This window comes from Empidonax traillii, unplaced genomic scaffold (assembly GCF_003031625.1).
Source record: "Empidonax traillii isolate 1590-97213 ecotype Southwest subspecies unplaced genomic scaffold, ASM303162v1 scaffold410:size520991, whole genome shotgun sequence".
Classification (NCBI taxonomy): Eukaryota; Metazoa; Chordata; class Aves; order Passeriformes; family Tyrannidae; genus Empidonax; species Empidonax traillii.
The window spans coordinates 281456-297170 of NW_020955603.1; the positions used below are offsets into that span (position 1 = coordinate 281456).

At 37.5% G+C, this 15715-nt stretch overlaps 1 protein-coding gene across 14 annotated transcripts in view; it reads right to left on the reverse strand.

The window, feature by feature from the left end:
* PLEKHA7 (pleckstrin homology domain containing A7) overlaps positions 1-15715 on the reverse strand; it is a 155568-nt gene that overhangs the window by 63574 nt on the left and 76279 nt on the right. For 12 of the 14 annotated variants that reach the window (XM_027893896.1, XM_027893898.1, XM_027893906.1 and 9 more), the window contains exon 4: positions 2203-2286. The exons of the other annotated variants lie outside the window; for them this stretch is intronic. In XM_027893896.1, coding sequence (XP_027749697.1) covers positions 2203-2286 — 84 coding nt within the window. The remainder of the gene's footprint in view (positions 1-2202; positions 2287-15715) is intronic. 14 annotated transcript variants of the gene reach the window in all.

Genomic DNA, 15715 nt, shown 5'->3' on the forward strand with positions numbered 1-15715 from the left:
TCCCTAAAGACAGGGAGGTGCTAGCAGCTACTTTGAATTCAGCAGACATTCACAGGTGTCAACAGCACCATTTGACAGGAACTCAGATATGATCGTGATGAACAGCATCTGTGTTAAATCCCCATTGTTGCATAAAAGTGGTACGAAACTGAGGAAACCAGAGCATCCCACACACTTGAAAAAGACATTTTTAAAGCAATTTCAACTTGACAGATTAAAAACATCTAGTTTCAAAAACACTGTACGTACTTTAGGTCAATAATAAAGCTTAGAAAAATGTTCTTGCACAGACTTTCCACTTCAAACACATCCCTCCAGCCATTCCCTCTTCTTTTAGAATAAAAACCTCCTCTCTCTATTAATTCAACCATAGTGTAAGATTTTTCTTGGTTTTGGAACCATCTCAGTGTGAGTAACTGAAGTCTACAGATGCCCATTCATCTGATTGCCCTCCAAATAAGCACCTTCATTTCTCTTCCAAAAAATTTGCTAACAGACATTAAAGATCACCAAAATCCTGTGCCAGCAACAAGCACTTCTTTCGATTCTGGTTTTAATATTTTATCTGCTACCATGATTACAAAACCAAAACCAGCCCAGGGAAGTATGACTAACCCAGGCAGGCACTCCAAGGAGTTGCATCCAAACAGCTATTTTCCTGTACACACGTACAAATTTATATTAAATCTGACTGAAACTTTAAAACAGATCGATTAAAAATCAGTGGATAGAAGCTGGAACACATGCACAATGGCTCTTGTCCATAATGTCTTTCAGATTTACTCCATTGCAATGTACCTGTTCACCTCACTAATGAGCTGGAGCAGCTTGTTTGCATAACTGGAATGAGACAAACCTCTCTGAGCAGCAAGTCACCTGCATGCCACGGAAGAGCTGGGGTGACCTCCAGCTCAGTAGTCCTCCCACAGCCTTCATACTTAACCACTCTCCCACAATGTTTTATTTCATGCTAGTTCTCAGCAGGAACCTTAACGCAGAATTGGCTGTTGGCTTTGCTTTGGATCTGGGGGAGGGCAGCTGTTAAGTTAGGGGGTTTTGTTTCTGATGTTGGGTTTGTTTGGTTGGTTTGTTTTTTTAAACTCTTTGAGAACCCTTTCTCAGGACTGTATCAGAACCTCTGAGCTTTACAGTCAAGCTCTACCTCCTTCCCACAGTAGAAGACTTTGTCATAAAGGGCTCAGTCTCCTGAGAGTCTTGCATGGCCCTTCTCTGTGTCTCATTTTTCTCTATAACTACTTTGAACTAAACATAAAGCAAATTAAATATCAGAGTTTGAAAACGTGAAGTGTTCAGAATCATGTGGGCAGCCATACAAACGCTCACATCAAGGCTATTACAGCATGATGCCCAGGTTCTGTGATAAATTAGGGACTGCTTAAACAGTGTTGGAAAAGGAAAAGCTATCTGGTGTTGTCTCATTCTTGTTGCCTCTGGAGTGGTTTCAGAAGTGATGAAGAACCTTCTCCTAGACTCTGTGTCCTCTGTCTAGGGAAGACACTATTACAGTCATTCCATTACAAGAGGGATTCCAGGAGCAATCCAGTGTACAGCAAGGATGACAGCAGTTAAACCCTACAATGGAACAGGGCATGATCCAATCCAATAGCAAAGACACGTCCAAATTCACCAGTTTGAACACATGTATATTTCTTCCCCTTTTTTTTTTTAATCAGACAATCAAGATAATATGCTGGAAACGAATACATTCTACACCATTTCTCCGAAATAAAGAAGAATGTCTAATCAACGTAGAACACCTGAAACATTAGGATAATCAAGGAAGAATAATAGTAACTAACAATATTTTGAGTATTTCAATTTTAGTACAAACCTTCCAGTTTGTTCTAAAAACATTTTTCATTTATGTTCTGTATATCTGATATAAGGCTAAAGCATCACTGTTTAAATAGCCTATGTATATTGCCTTTTGTGTTGGTTTATTTTTGGGGTTTTTTTGGGTTTTTTAGAAGATCTGATAAAGATTTTCTCTCGAGCCCTAGCATGGAACACTGTTAGAATCGAAAACATACCATCACAATGAGAAGTAAAATTTTAAGCATAAATATCAATGACATTTTTGCTACAATATCAGAAGAACTGTCAATAATCTAAAGAACTAATCTACTGTAGGTTAATGTGCTACTGTTATAGATCTCTTGACATGGGTATAAAACTACTTACTCTTCTCGCAAAATAAATTCAATATTTTCTGGAGAGACCTGTCCTGTCACAGGATGTCTAAATGACGTGGTCTGTTGATTATGGCTGAAAGGAAAAGAAAAAAAAAGAAAAAAAGAAATTAATATTGCTAAACTCAGTAAAATATGATCTCTAAAAGGCAGAACTATTTATATTGATGTTTTACTGTTCTATTCCAGAAATGAGACATATTTCTGAGGTACTTTTCAAATCTGAAATGTTTTCAGCTCCTTCCTGTGTTCTTGTTGACTTTGCCAATGGCACGCTGAACCATTTAATTATTAGACAAGTTAATGTTTTAAAACTAAACTAGTTGCAATCTTTAGGGAGACATACTTGAATTTATGATCATTTAAACCTGACTATTACCGGATTATTTAAATGTAACACATAACATAATTTATTGATTTATGTTTCTGTAAATTTCACAGAACAGAACAACTAAAATAACTTGAAATGCTGCCAGACAACATTTTACACAATTTGTATTTAATCAGATCACAGAGACATTATGTGGAAGCAATTTCTTGCATTTTTTTTTCTTCTAGTAAGGCATTTCTTCAATGATTTTTCTTTACACCTTTATGCAGAGGATCATGTGTAACCTTAGCTGTTCAGCTGCATGGTCTATATAAAACAATATAATCTAGTACTTTTATCTCAGTTGAATTAAAATCAGGAATTTCTATCAACTTTCCCCCCAGAGTGCTATCTAGATGGTTTGCTACCCCCTGTGAAATACTGCTATTCATAAAAGACAAATGTGTTACCTATTTGTGTAACTGCAGTCTGTAATGCAAAAACATGGAGTGAAGAAATCTTTTTTCAGTTTAGACTGGTAGTCTTCCCTCCTCCCCAAAATCAATTATTTCAATTAATTGTACAGAAAACACAAGACAACTTCTGTAGATTTTTATACATAGTGAGCCCTTTATTCTTCTGTCCAAAGGAATGACTATATAACATTACATATTTTAAAGAAATAAAAAATAAAGATCCTCCTTTAGAATTAGAAAGGTCATGGCTGACATGCTGTTAGCCTTAGAATCAGAAGGAGTAGTGAACCAAGTGCTCACTTATTCAAGGTTCCAAATTCTTCTAGGTTTACTAACAATTTTTAGATAAACATCCAAAACTAGAATTCCCACCAAGTGCAGCAAAACAGTAACACCTTGTGAGTATCTTCAGAAAACAAAAATAAAAAGGCATTCAAGAGAGTTATATTTCAAAGAGATAAAAATGAAAACTTGATCAACTTTTTTGTTTAAAGATTTTGAGTTTTTCCTTCCATAACACTCAGCAGTTTCAGGTCTCATAGTTTTGACCCTGTCATCTAGCATAGCAGGATGTCCCCCCAAAACCAGAATAAGGCATAAAGAAATATTTTGATGTTTCAGAAGAACGAAATTCCTAAGAGATAAGATTCTTTCTGATGAGTAAAGGACAGCTAAAAATCAATCCACTCATGCAGCCATAACATTCCAAAGTAAATAGCTAAGGACATGCCTTGATTTAAAAAACAAACCAAAAACAAGCAAACCAAAACCAACCAACCAACCAAATAACCAAGAAAACCCCAACAATAACAAAAATCCCACAAATTGTTCATGCTAAGTCCCACTTGGGCCACGAACAGCAGAGGATGTTTGGGGTGCTATAAACTTCTCACCCCTTTTCCAGTGCGCCATGCTACAGGAAGTCAGATACAAGGAACCCATATAACAACATTTCCAGTGATAAGCTGAGAGCTGTAACAACTCATGTAACAGCAAAAGGACTTTTTCCAGCCCCACCTCTTACAAAAATTCTCACCCTAAAGCCATTGGAAACTGTCAACAAGATATTTGGCCATCAACTACTCTGCAGCACCAGGGACAGCATTGGCTCCCCGGGCCGATGAGAACTGACCTCTCCTACAGCTGAGGGTTAATAAAGGACCTTTGCAGTTTCTAACTCTTTAGCTTTTCCCATGAAATCAGAGATCCAGTGAAAGCATTTCCAGAAAGCACACAGTGCTAACATCAACAAAGGAGCCAGGATCCTTTTCCTTACAAAAAGACTGAGGAGTATTGTTTTCTAAAAAAGCATTTTTATGTGAGTTTGTATTTTCATTTTGGGTCTACATCCAAAGAGAGGGACAGGAACTCGCAGATGTTTTCAAAGAAAATAATAAATTCTAACACTAACAATTATCTCCATGTTTCTCACACAGTCCAGTGTTATGTTGAAAGTCTTTCCTCTCAAACGAGGCCTGAAGCAGTCTGTTTAACCTTTGATGCTTAGGTTAGGACTGCTATCAAAAAGGCAGCATTGTTAGCTTAGAAAAATCAAAGCACCTTGCCAGCTACATTCTCCAGGAGCAGCCAAACTGTCAACAAGCTCTCCTCTGCAGCCCTTTAGTCATTAATAACTCACTCTACAATTAAGACTAAGAAAAAGGATTATACTCCAGAAATGCTCTAGGGTTGTTTAGGAAGTGAAGTTACCAATTATACCATACTAGCACAAATGCTTTATTATTTCCTAGGAAATAAATTCACCTGGTCTTCTGAAGATAAATTAGTCCACTTGTTGCAATTTAAGAGGAAGTACATTACTAATAGGCTAAATATTACTCATAATAAAAGCTTTTGCTGGAAAGTAAACACTTCTTAAATATCTGAGCCAACGCATTTTGGGACAAGTTTTGCATGTCAAATACTGAGAACAGAGAAGCAGAGAGATGGCTCTGTTACTGCACAAAACGCAGATGGTAATTTCACAGAGAAGGAGAAGGAATTTAAAAGCAAAACTTCCCGCAAATCTGCAGCTTCAATAAGTAGGACTTGACTGGGAAGAGAGAAGTGAAACCCCTGCCACTAACAATTAGTTTTGCAGAACACAGTGGTTTATTTGAATTTGAAAAGTGAGCGTTTAAGTGTTTTGCCTCACAGGACTCATTAAGAATAAGTGATACTATTCAAAACAACCTATACAACAGATGGTTAATGCCTTGCAACAAGGAATTAGATAGCAGGGAGATTTCTGTTCACAATGAGAGCAGTCAAACATTGGAAGAGGTTGCCTAGCAAAGCTGTGGAATCTCCATCCTTGGAAACATCCAAAATGTGGCCGGATAAGGTTCTGAGCAACCAAATCAAACTTTATGAGCTGGTTCCAACTTTGGAGCTGGCTAGCTCTAAACAGGATGGGTTGGATCTGATGGCGTAAAGGGGTTCCTTCCAATATAAATTATTCCGTTCTATCATTCTATACTGCTCCCTCCATCTTTCTCTAAAAATAAAATTTCATTCTTACAATAGCTCTGAAGCTTCCCCAGTATTTAATCAGATTTATTCCAAGACTATTAGCAGTGGCTTTTTCTTAGAACGAGAAAAATTCATTCATTAGATTTTTAGATTACAATTTTTTGTTGTTGCTTTCATGTCTTCTAAACATTTTCTTAACAGTGATATCTGTTCACACAACATTCATAACAATAATTTTGCTAGTGAGTGATCTAGTAAACTTATTGCAGTACAAGTTTTCCTTTTCTTCCAAGCACAGACCTGAGTTGCTCTCCAGACACATCAGCTAGCCAAGCCTCACAGTAGTTAATCACCTGTATTTCCTCAATTAGCAACCGCTGAATGTGTTCCCATTGTCCAGAAATCTATCATGTATAACGGGCACAATAAATGTGCCTTGATAAAAGGACACAATATGCTGCTCCACTCTTCATGCTCCCCTTTTTCTGTTTTTTTTCACTAAAGAAAGACTTAATAGCCCTCAACAAAACTGGGAAGGGCTTATGATGTTTCATTGTGTGAATTCCAAATGCTTTGAAATATATATTAGTAAAACACCGCACATTTGAAATGCCAAGCTAACTTTTCTAGCAATGTTACAAATTTTCTGTGTGAGAAAATTCAGCATGTTTTCCTAGCAACCACCTTTTAACAATTTTGTATTATTCTGATTTTGTACAAATACTGATGAACAGAGCCACCAAACCAAAGCAAGTATAAAAAACATGAAAAATTCAGATTCATTAGTATCCACCACTACTTATTAAATTGCAATATAGACTGTTAGAAGTAATTCTGAACTTCGAAGTTACAGAACACCATTTTCCAAGGATTGCTGTAGGTTTGTAATAGTTAAGACTCAGACCCTTCATAATGTAATCACAGTTTAAACACGTTTCTTTTTAATTAGACACCTCAACACAAATTCTGTTATTTCACAGCATGTGTACACTACATTTACCAACATAAGAACTGCCAGTCGCCCACTGCCTTAAGGCAGATTTACTAAAGCTGTTTAGAAAGACTCAAGACCTTTGAGATGTAAACAAAAGGAATACACCTGGCTAACCTGGGCCCCACGTGAAGTCATGCTGCTTGAGCAGCTAATGTCACTTCTAAGTTGGCTCTGGCTTCAGGTGTGGGGGTGGAACCAGATAACAGATAATCCTAAAAACTGGGAGTTGTTACACTCCTGCTGGGTGGATGGGAGTGCAGACAGACAGACACCTCTATCCTTAGATAGCACCTTACTGCTCACCACCCAAATGCAGCCTAAAACATTGCTCAGGTGTTCATTAAGCAAGGCTGTAAATTTAACACTGCCTATCGTTTGCTTGCACTGAACTAACCTACAGTATGATAAAACGTTACTGATTTTAACACAAGAGAACCATACAATTACAATCCAGTCTCTGATTCTATAGTATAACTCACACAGGCAGGTACATTTGCTTGCATGGATGCTTTTGCACAACTCATAATTAACATGACTTCAGTTCATTTTGTAGTTGAGTCAAAGCCAAGTTCTAATTATTAATTTTTGGACATGAGTGATGCTGATGACCTTTCATTTGAAGTCAAGCAAGCTTACAGATTGCCTCTGGAGTAATTTAAATGCCCAGGCAGATGAACCTTGAAATGTGTAAATCAATTATTGATTGACTCTACATCACATTAACAACAAATTTATAGGTTGCGAGAAAAATTCACGTTGTCATTGGACAGACTGTCCTGTAAATTATTAGGAGCCATTTGCACAGTATTTATTTTCCAGGTAGACTGATTCCTCTACACCTGCCTGCAAGACAAGGTAAGTATAAATCCCTTTATGTTGAATACCCCAAATGGTGATGATAGTTATGGGTGGGCACCCACACTTCTGTGGGAGTTTCTGGTGTGGGTGCAGCTGATAGAAGAACTCATGCAGTGAAGAACCACTGCTCAGCCAGCAAGTTGTAACTCCAAGCAGGAGAAAATGCTTGTATATAACCAAGGAAACAGCCAGGCATAGTTTGCTTTACTTCATAACATATTTCTCAAACACATCAATAGCTTCAAAATGGTTTCAGCACTGCCTTCTGATTATTTTCTGGATATTAGCTTTTAGAATTGGTTAGAGCATGTATCAATAAATAGTTCAAGAAAAACAGTGCCCTCAAAGCTCTGAAAGTAATATTACCAGAAGAAAAACGCAATGTAATACACTACATAAGCAAAAGCACCCGCTGCAAGCTGCATGCACACAAAACATCTTTTCAACACACCACACATTATCCACAGTTTAAAATAGTAAAAGAGTATCCTCAGAGTAGCAGTAAAATCCTTATTCCACTGTAATTAGTGGCTAGAAGACTTTCATAAAGTCTAAATTTCATCCCCTCATACAGTTTAATCAGCATCTTAATCTAGGAACTAGTGCATAATAATCACAGAGTAAAAGTGATTCTCTCAAATTTTACATCACCCCTGAGAATTCACAAGTGTTTAGTTGTTTAGTCAGAATACAATTCTGTAACTATCTTGAGTCTGTGACTACCATCAGTCAACACAAGAGCCTGTACTTATGAAGACAGATAAAGGGGACAAGTTGACCTGACATCAGATTTTATCATATTTTCACTTCTTGTAAAAGCATGCAGACAAGAATAAAACATCTTGTTAATGTTTGAAACTAACAGTAAACAGACAGTCATGCTGTCACAGTGTTGTCCTTCTACCCAGTTCACAAATGATGAGGCTAAAAAGGAACTGCAAGTTTCTTTGGAACTGAAAAAATTCTTTTTTCCCATCTTAATGAACTACCAAAGATAATTTATACTATCCAATAGTATCAGCAGGAAAGATCTTGTTAATTAACATGCTTTTAAAAACACATCTAATAAAACAGTGGTAAGATAACACAGAAAATGCCACAGAATCACTACAAGTACTTTCAGTCATTGTAAGTACTGATAAGAGGATGAATACATTGTCATCACAGGATCCACACAGATTTCCATGAGTAAAACAGGATGAAGTCATCTGCTGATTCACAAATCCTTTTGATGCATATCATGAGACACCATCAGAATTTTATTAACTCACAAAAAAACACATTCAGGGAACTTGAAATTAAGGGGAAAAAACACGTTAGTCTTGAAGACAAGGAAATCTATAGAAAAGACAATTTTGACTCTATTTCCTTACTTTTGCTGTTTCCAGAAAATTAGTCCTTGCCTTCAGAATTAAAATCAAAAAAAACTCTGATAACAGCAAACTAAAAATAAAAGACAGAAGATCAAGTTACTGTATCACATCATCTTAATTCAGGTTTGGAACTCACTTAGGACTGTTCCTTTCTTTCCCACTAAAAGTATTCAAAGGTAATCAGACTATTCTCCTTAAAACCCCCAAACAAAAATGCAGTACCTTCAAAACTATCTAATTTCCAACTTTGCTACCTAGTAAAAACAATCTTGACTTTTAGTGACAACGAAATGTCACCAATGTCACAAAGTGAACAAGCAGACCCCCATAGGCTGTACATCCCTTTTAGATATCACATCTAACAACATCTAAGCCAAAACAAGAAAGTTTGAAATGGAAACAGGAGTAGGTCCAACAGTTAAATGCAGGTACTGGTGATTTATACATACATATATTTGCATGCAGACATATGCACATGTGTATGTGTATGTGGGATAGATATGGGCACAAACGTCCTTCTCATCTCCAGTGTTGGCACAGATGCTTCTGCAATGATATAAAACACTTCAGGTTCCACAAGATGAAATGTTTGGAACAATGGTTCCAGCAGTCCAATAGATGCAGAAACTCCTCTAGATAGATGTCATCTGATGGAATCCCTCAAGAAGGAGGCAAGTATTTTTTTTTTAACCCAAGATTTGGGGAAGTATGGAGGTGTGTGCTTTCCCACCGGAGGTCATTGCTGTTACAGGAAAGCAGCAACTTAACTTTTTCCACTACTCAGTTCTGTCCAGCACATACAGCAGCATTTGCCCTATAGCCTTCCAAAAAGAAGAAAACAATATAACCACATTATAGGAGCAGGGCTGCAGAACAGTTCTACAAAAAATGCTGCCATAAACCAATCCTGACAGAAGGAAACAGCGTGTAGAGAGCAACACGTCACATTATTTATTTCTTCTGGATCTGGTACACAAACTAAATTAACAAATTCATTCTCTAACAAAAAAGAAAGTGGTGATATCATAAGTAATGTGATTAAAACACCCTGAGTAAAAGCAGCACTCTTATATTCCAACATCGACCACAATTTAAATAGTTTAGCGAGGAAGGTGTCCAAAAAGCATTGCCACATAAGCATACTCTTGCAAAGAGTATCTAAGGGAAGCTTTACACAAAAATATTATACATCATAAGTTGTAAGCCATAACAAAACTGGTTAAAATAGAAGAGGTGTTCATATGCAAAGCATCTAAATATACCAAAGGAGTTGAAACCTCTTGTTGGTCCTATTTGAGCATATTTTACTTTGATGGGAAGACTTGTATGATAAAAGACAACACAATCCATATTGCTCTAAACATGAAAGCAAAAAACAAGTTTTCCAGCATCCAGTTTTCATCTAAGTAGCAAGCCATACAGCGCAGAAAGCTGAAACAATGCAACAGCTATAAAAACTGAACAAAACAGATTTTGAAACTCCATTCCACTGTCACATAAGACATATTACCTGAAAACAGAGGTCAATTTTAACTTAAGGCAAATGCACCTCTGATTTATTATTTACTGAATTTAATGCAAAATACAAAAAAAAAAAAAAGTGATTATTGGAGAACAATACTGCAGACTGAGACCTTGTGTGCTCTCACACAATATACAAACACACTGCCCTTTTCCCCTCTCCATAAAATAGAAATGCTTTATCTATACAACCTATACCATGGGAATGGAGTTTTAATCAGGCACTGTCTCTCTATAAAATCACAAGTGTCCAGAATGGAATTAAAGAATTATGGCTGGTACCCATCAAGCTCTTTCAGGGCTACAATCTAGAATACTGAACCTAATTTTGGACCTCCTCATACAGGAAAGGCATCAACAAACTAAAGTGAGTTCAGCAGAGGGGCACCAAAATGTCAGGAGCACCTGGTTGTGTGAGGAGAGGCTGAAGGAGCCCTACCTCCTGCCAGGACGTGATCAAGAAGGCTCTTCACAGTGGCACGTGATGGGAGTACAAGTGAGAGCAGGCATAAAACAAAATGTGAGACTTTCAGACTGCTCACAGCAGTAGCTTTTCCACTTTGAGGATACGAATATGTACTGTGAGGATGTCAAAACATTGGAATAGATTGCCCAGAGAGGTTGGACAGTCTCCATCCTTGGAGCTTTTTAACACTAGACTGGAGGAAGAACTGAGAAACCCGGTCTGACCTCACCACTGACCTTGCTCTGAGCAGGAGGTCGCACTACAGATCTGACGTCTCACCCACCACAAGTTATCCAGCAATCGTAAGGCTGGGTACAGTTCGTAATTCTATCACAAAGCCAAAAAAACCCCACAAACAAAACACAAAACAAACAAGAAGGTTTTGCAGAACAGATTTTGCTAAAAGAAGAACTCAAAATAGCAGTAAAACCTTGCTTCTTCTTTCAAACTTCAATAACACCATTCATTAACTTTTTCAGCAAATAATTAAATCCAAAGTTCATTTACATTCTCTTAATAAATATTCCATGAAAGAAGATAATTTCTACAGGCTGGGTTCCTGTGGTTATGTGTTTTACATCCAACAGGACACATTTTCCATTCAAATCTTTTCCTGTAGCTAAGGTTATTCAAAACATGCATGGGTCTGGTTCAGTCCCTCTCTAGCCCTACCTACGCCCTCCACAGCTTCACAATGCTAGTATTGACTGTAATCCTACAAACCTCATCCCCTTCAGACACCAGGCTAAAGAATAAATAGGGATATTACCATTGTATTTACTGAAGTAACATTTAATATGAAGAAACCACAATTCCCACAGAGCATACCTATTCTTGTGGGTTAGCTGTTTACTGGCATATATTAATAAAAGTTCCTTCATTAGTAGCAAATTGTTCCAGCCTATCTTATGCTTAATTCTAAAACACTTCAAACTCTATTCATCTGCAGCTTTCATCAAAAAAGTAAAAAATTACAGCAACGAAGTTATTTCCTTTGGTTTGTGTATTTCTTGACTGTTTTAATGGAGTTCCTCCTTCCCCAATCTCTCTCAACTCTGTATTGAATAAAATATAATGCAACTCCTCCAAATTTAAATGCATTTGTATTTTTTCTTATAAAATCTTAAATAATAAATGGACTACAGTAGTCCTGATGTGCTCTTAATATCAAGCTTTTGCTTGAGAGAAGATTGGTAACACAAGATCATCTTGCCTTGAGCAACAGGTATAAATTAATGGAGCTTTTCAGACTGGCTCTTCAGAGCTATGAATTACACAAAGGTTACTTTCCTTTCCAAAGCAGCCCAGCACCTACAGCACTGAAACACTGAGAGGTTCAGAAGCCGTGACAGCAGCATCTGCCCACAGAACACTGCTGTAAGTCACACACAGAGCCGAATTTACACTCCACAGTTAGAACTAAGAACAGGCTCCTTAACCAGGGGCAGCTCTTACACCTGGGTGCTGGGAGCCATTCCTAGCAGAACTTCACTATCCCTCCTTTCTGGGCCTTTCTTCCCTCCTGCCAGTCACATTAATCAGCACAGTATGATTAAGTTATCAGGTATTAATCACATCCTTTAATACCTCATATAAAATGGTTCTGAGACCAAAGCTCTAAAGCAGATAAACCTTTCAAAAAATGTTACTTACTCAAATGTTTCCATCATACAAGTTACCCCTCCATGCACTAAGAAGCCCACTATGATACACAGCCTAAAACCAATTTAAGATTAATATTTTAGGGATTGGAACTGTAAAACAGATATGGAAGATTATCTTTTTAGATTATGCATGGTTTATAAATTTTCCAGAAGTGTCTTTTTTATTCAACAAAAAGCTCATCTGCTACGAAAAAAATTGGGGGAGAGGAGGTATTTATAGCTATATAAATAAATAAATATGTAGCTGTACCAATATATAGCAATCTGAAGTTGACAATTTCAGACTAACTTGCCCAAGAAATAACCTCGAGCTGACTCACCCTTACAGAAATGTAAAAATACTCAGTGGTCGCAAGTCAGATAAGCAGACAAACTCCTCAAACATTTTCAAACAATCCACAGAAATATTGCTGTACAATTATTCTTTTTGGCATCTACAGAATGGAAAACATGCTACAATATGCATAACTTTACTAGACAGCATTTATACAAAGAAGAAAAACTGCAATCATTAATATATTAATAACTTCAACATCGTACTAAACAATTCCAATCCTTAAAACATCTCTGCTTTAATACTCATTATTTTACTCAGTGCAGAAAGCCAAGCAAACTGTTTTGAAAATGAACTATTTTGGTGTGTCTAATTCCAGAATTTTCTTTGCTAAACACAAACCAATGAACTAATTCTCCAGAAAGGCAACTGTTTTCAGTCAGCCAGTGTCTCCTCCCCAGCCCCCAACTCCCCACTATGTAATCAAAGCATGACAAGTCATAAGATAACCAACAGCAACTGGTTAATAACAATTTACGTTACTGGCATAAGTTATGCTGAGTTTAGTACACTGAATATCTAACTATGTGAACCAAACATAAAACACATTTAAGAAAACTCATAAAATCACATTCTGTGTTAAATTTCTTGAGTCAACACATAGCACTATCAGAAGGTGAAAATTTGAGAATAAAATATTAAAATAAAATACAATCAGACAGCTGTGGCAAGAGTGAAAACTACCCAGCCACGGAAGAATCAATGCATTTTCTCAATGTCACTAAGTAGACATATTAACAATGCCCAATATCTACTCAGAAAAAGTCCACACTACACACAACTGATATCAACATGAAGATTTAATGGCTAAGGAAAATAGCATAAGGAAGGTATAAAGAAACACATTTTCACTCTTCCTGTGTCAAGAATTGCTTTAGCTAGCAAACACACTTTTAAAACTACATAGCTGGTTTTCTGTGAAGTAGTTCAGTGGTTTCATTTATACCAGCAAACATCAATATGCATTGTTGGATAGCGTGCAGTCTTCTGGGGACAGCACACAGCTTCACAATCAGTTCTGAATGACACTCACTGTGAAACCCCCTTATCCCACTGGAGCAGATGAAAACTCCTTCCTTAAACATGAGGAGCGCTATTATTTTTTAAAGTAACTGGAAAGATGAAGCAACTGCCACCTTTCACAATAAGCCTGGAAGTCAACAACCACATAAAACTGCCAAATTGTCAACAGCCAACATGGACAAAACCGGCCTCCTTTGCCTCAGGGAGCAAGGCTGCAGCAAAACTCATCCAAAAGACAGCTCTTAGTACATCACTATATATAGTGGAGCTATCAGCTACATTCCTCCTAGGCCACTTGAGCAGCATGTTACAGCCTCTTTGCCTGGTTCTTGTCCTGTAGCTCCACTGTACTGAAGCCCCCAGCAGGGCCCTCCATTCTCAGCAAAGTGAAGCCAGTGCAGGTAACACCTCCAAGACAACAACAGCACTGCTTCTGCTGCTGCTTTATTGCCAGGACCTGCACAGCCTACACGGCTCCACAACAGTGTCAGTGCTCTTAAATCAGACCTCAGCCAAACGATCTACAGCAACACCCACCTCTCACCTTTGCAATACAAGGGCTAGTTCTCTGCCATCTCCCCAAGCTGGCCAGCGACCTGTGAGGACAGTCCCATGCCGGTTCACCTTCTGACCTCAAGGCATCACCAGTGTTTGTTGCTGTCACATAACAGGGCCAGGGCAGAGCACAGGCAGCTCACAGGGATGGCTCCGGGCCGCATGTCTCACCGCTCAGCTTTGCCCCGTCAGCCGACGCACAGGCAAGGGCAATGCTGAAGCAAGAGAATCTGGCAGCACAAGAGCTCTCATGTTGCTGACAAGGCCTGGGGTGAGAACAGGGAGCGCTGGCAGGATTAGAGATTGAAAGAAATTCCAAAAACTTCTTCAGAGCCTGCATTAAGTCCTTTCAATGCCAAGAAAGTCTCTATCAAGCACGTGACTGAAACTTGGCAGCTGTGAAGGTGAAGTAACTTCACATGAAATAATATTTGTTCTTTAGGTAATTATTTAACAGCACATACGATGACAGAAGGCCTTTGAAAAATATGCATCTTTAACTTATAGAAAACTTGGTAATCTCTTGAAAATACAGATATTAAATAGTTTTTCACTATTCAGGGAATTAAATTTTTTTCTCCTTCAGATACCACAAGATCCAAAGTAAAGTGCTCCAAAGCATATGACTGAGCAGAGCTAGACCAAGAGCTAGACACTCCAGATAAGTTCAGACCAACACTACAGTATGAAGGGTTTTATTCAATGCTGATTTTTAAAATGCAAAAAACTCCAAGCATAACACGAGTATTTATACGCATATATGCTTTATCAAAAGGATTACAAGCAGCACAATACCTTTTCATGCTTTCAGTGCTTCTATTATTTCTTAATTTACTAATTATAGAAAAAGGGCAATGTTTTTAAAAATGCTTAGATAAATGTTTAATCTAGCAATATAACTATTTGAAAAAGAAGATTCAGTTATTCCATTTTGGTTTTTTGCGCTTGTCTCAGTTTTGGTTTACATACTCAAGTTTTCTGGGACTTTGATTACAGAAAGTCAAAACTTTGAAAGAGGAGATACAGTAAATAATCAGACAAAACCTGTACAACCTTCAGTTCCTTCTGAAAACTTATGTTCTGCATATAAAAATTTAATTTAGGATTAATTTCATTTTCATTTCTCCCAGTGAGCTACTAGAACTGTTGGAATCAAGGTCATAAATCATTTCTCTGAAAGTCTGCTGTCCCTAAAATGTAAACTTGAAATGATGGAGTGATGCATTTTAGCTATTTCGGATACTAGACTGGGACTTGGAAATGTGTCTTTGCAGAGAAATTGAGTTTTCTCACAAGAAAAGCAAAGGAAGTGGTTAGATTTCAAAAACCCAAAGTTTTTCTGCATCATTAACAGATTTAAAAAGTTAATAATTTTGGCACTACTACACTGGGGTTTGGGAGATCAGGATTCAGATCTTGGCTCTGAAGCAGATTTCCTGTATGGCCCCATCAAGTAATT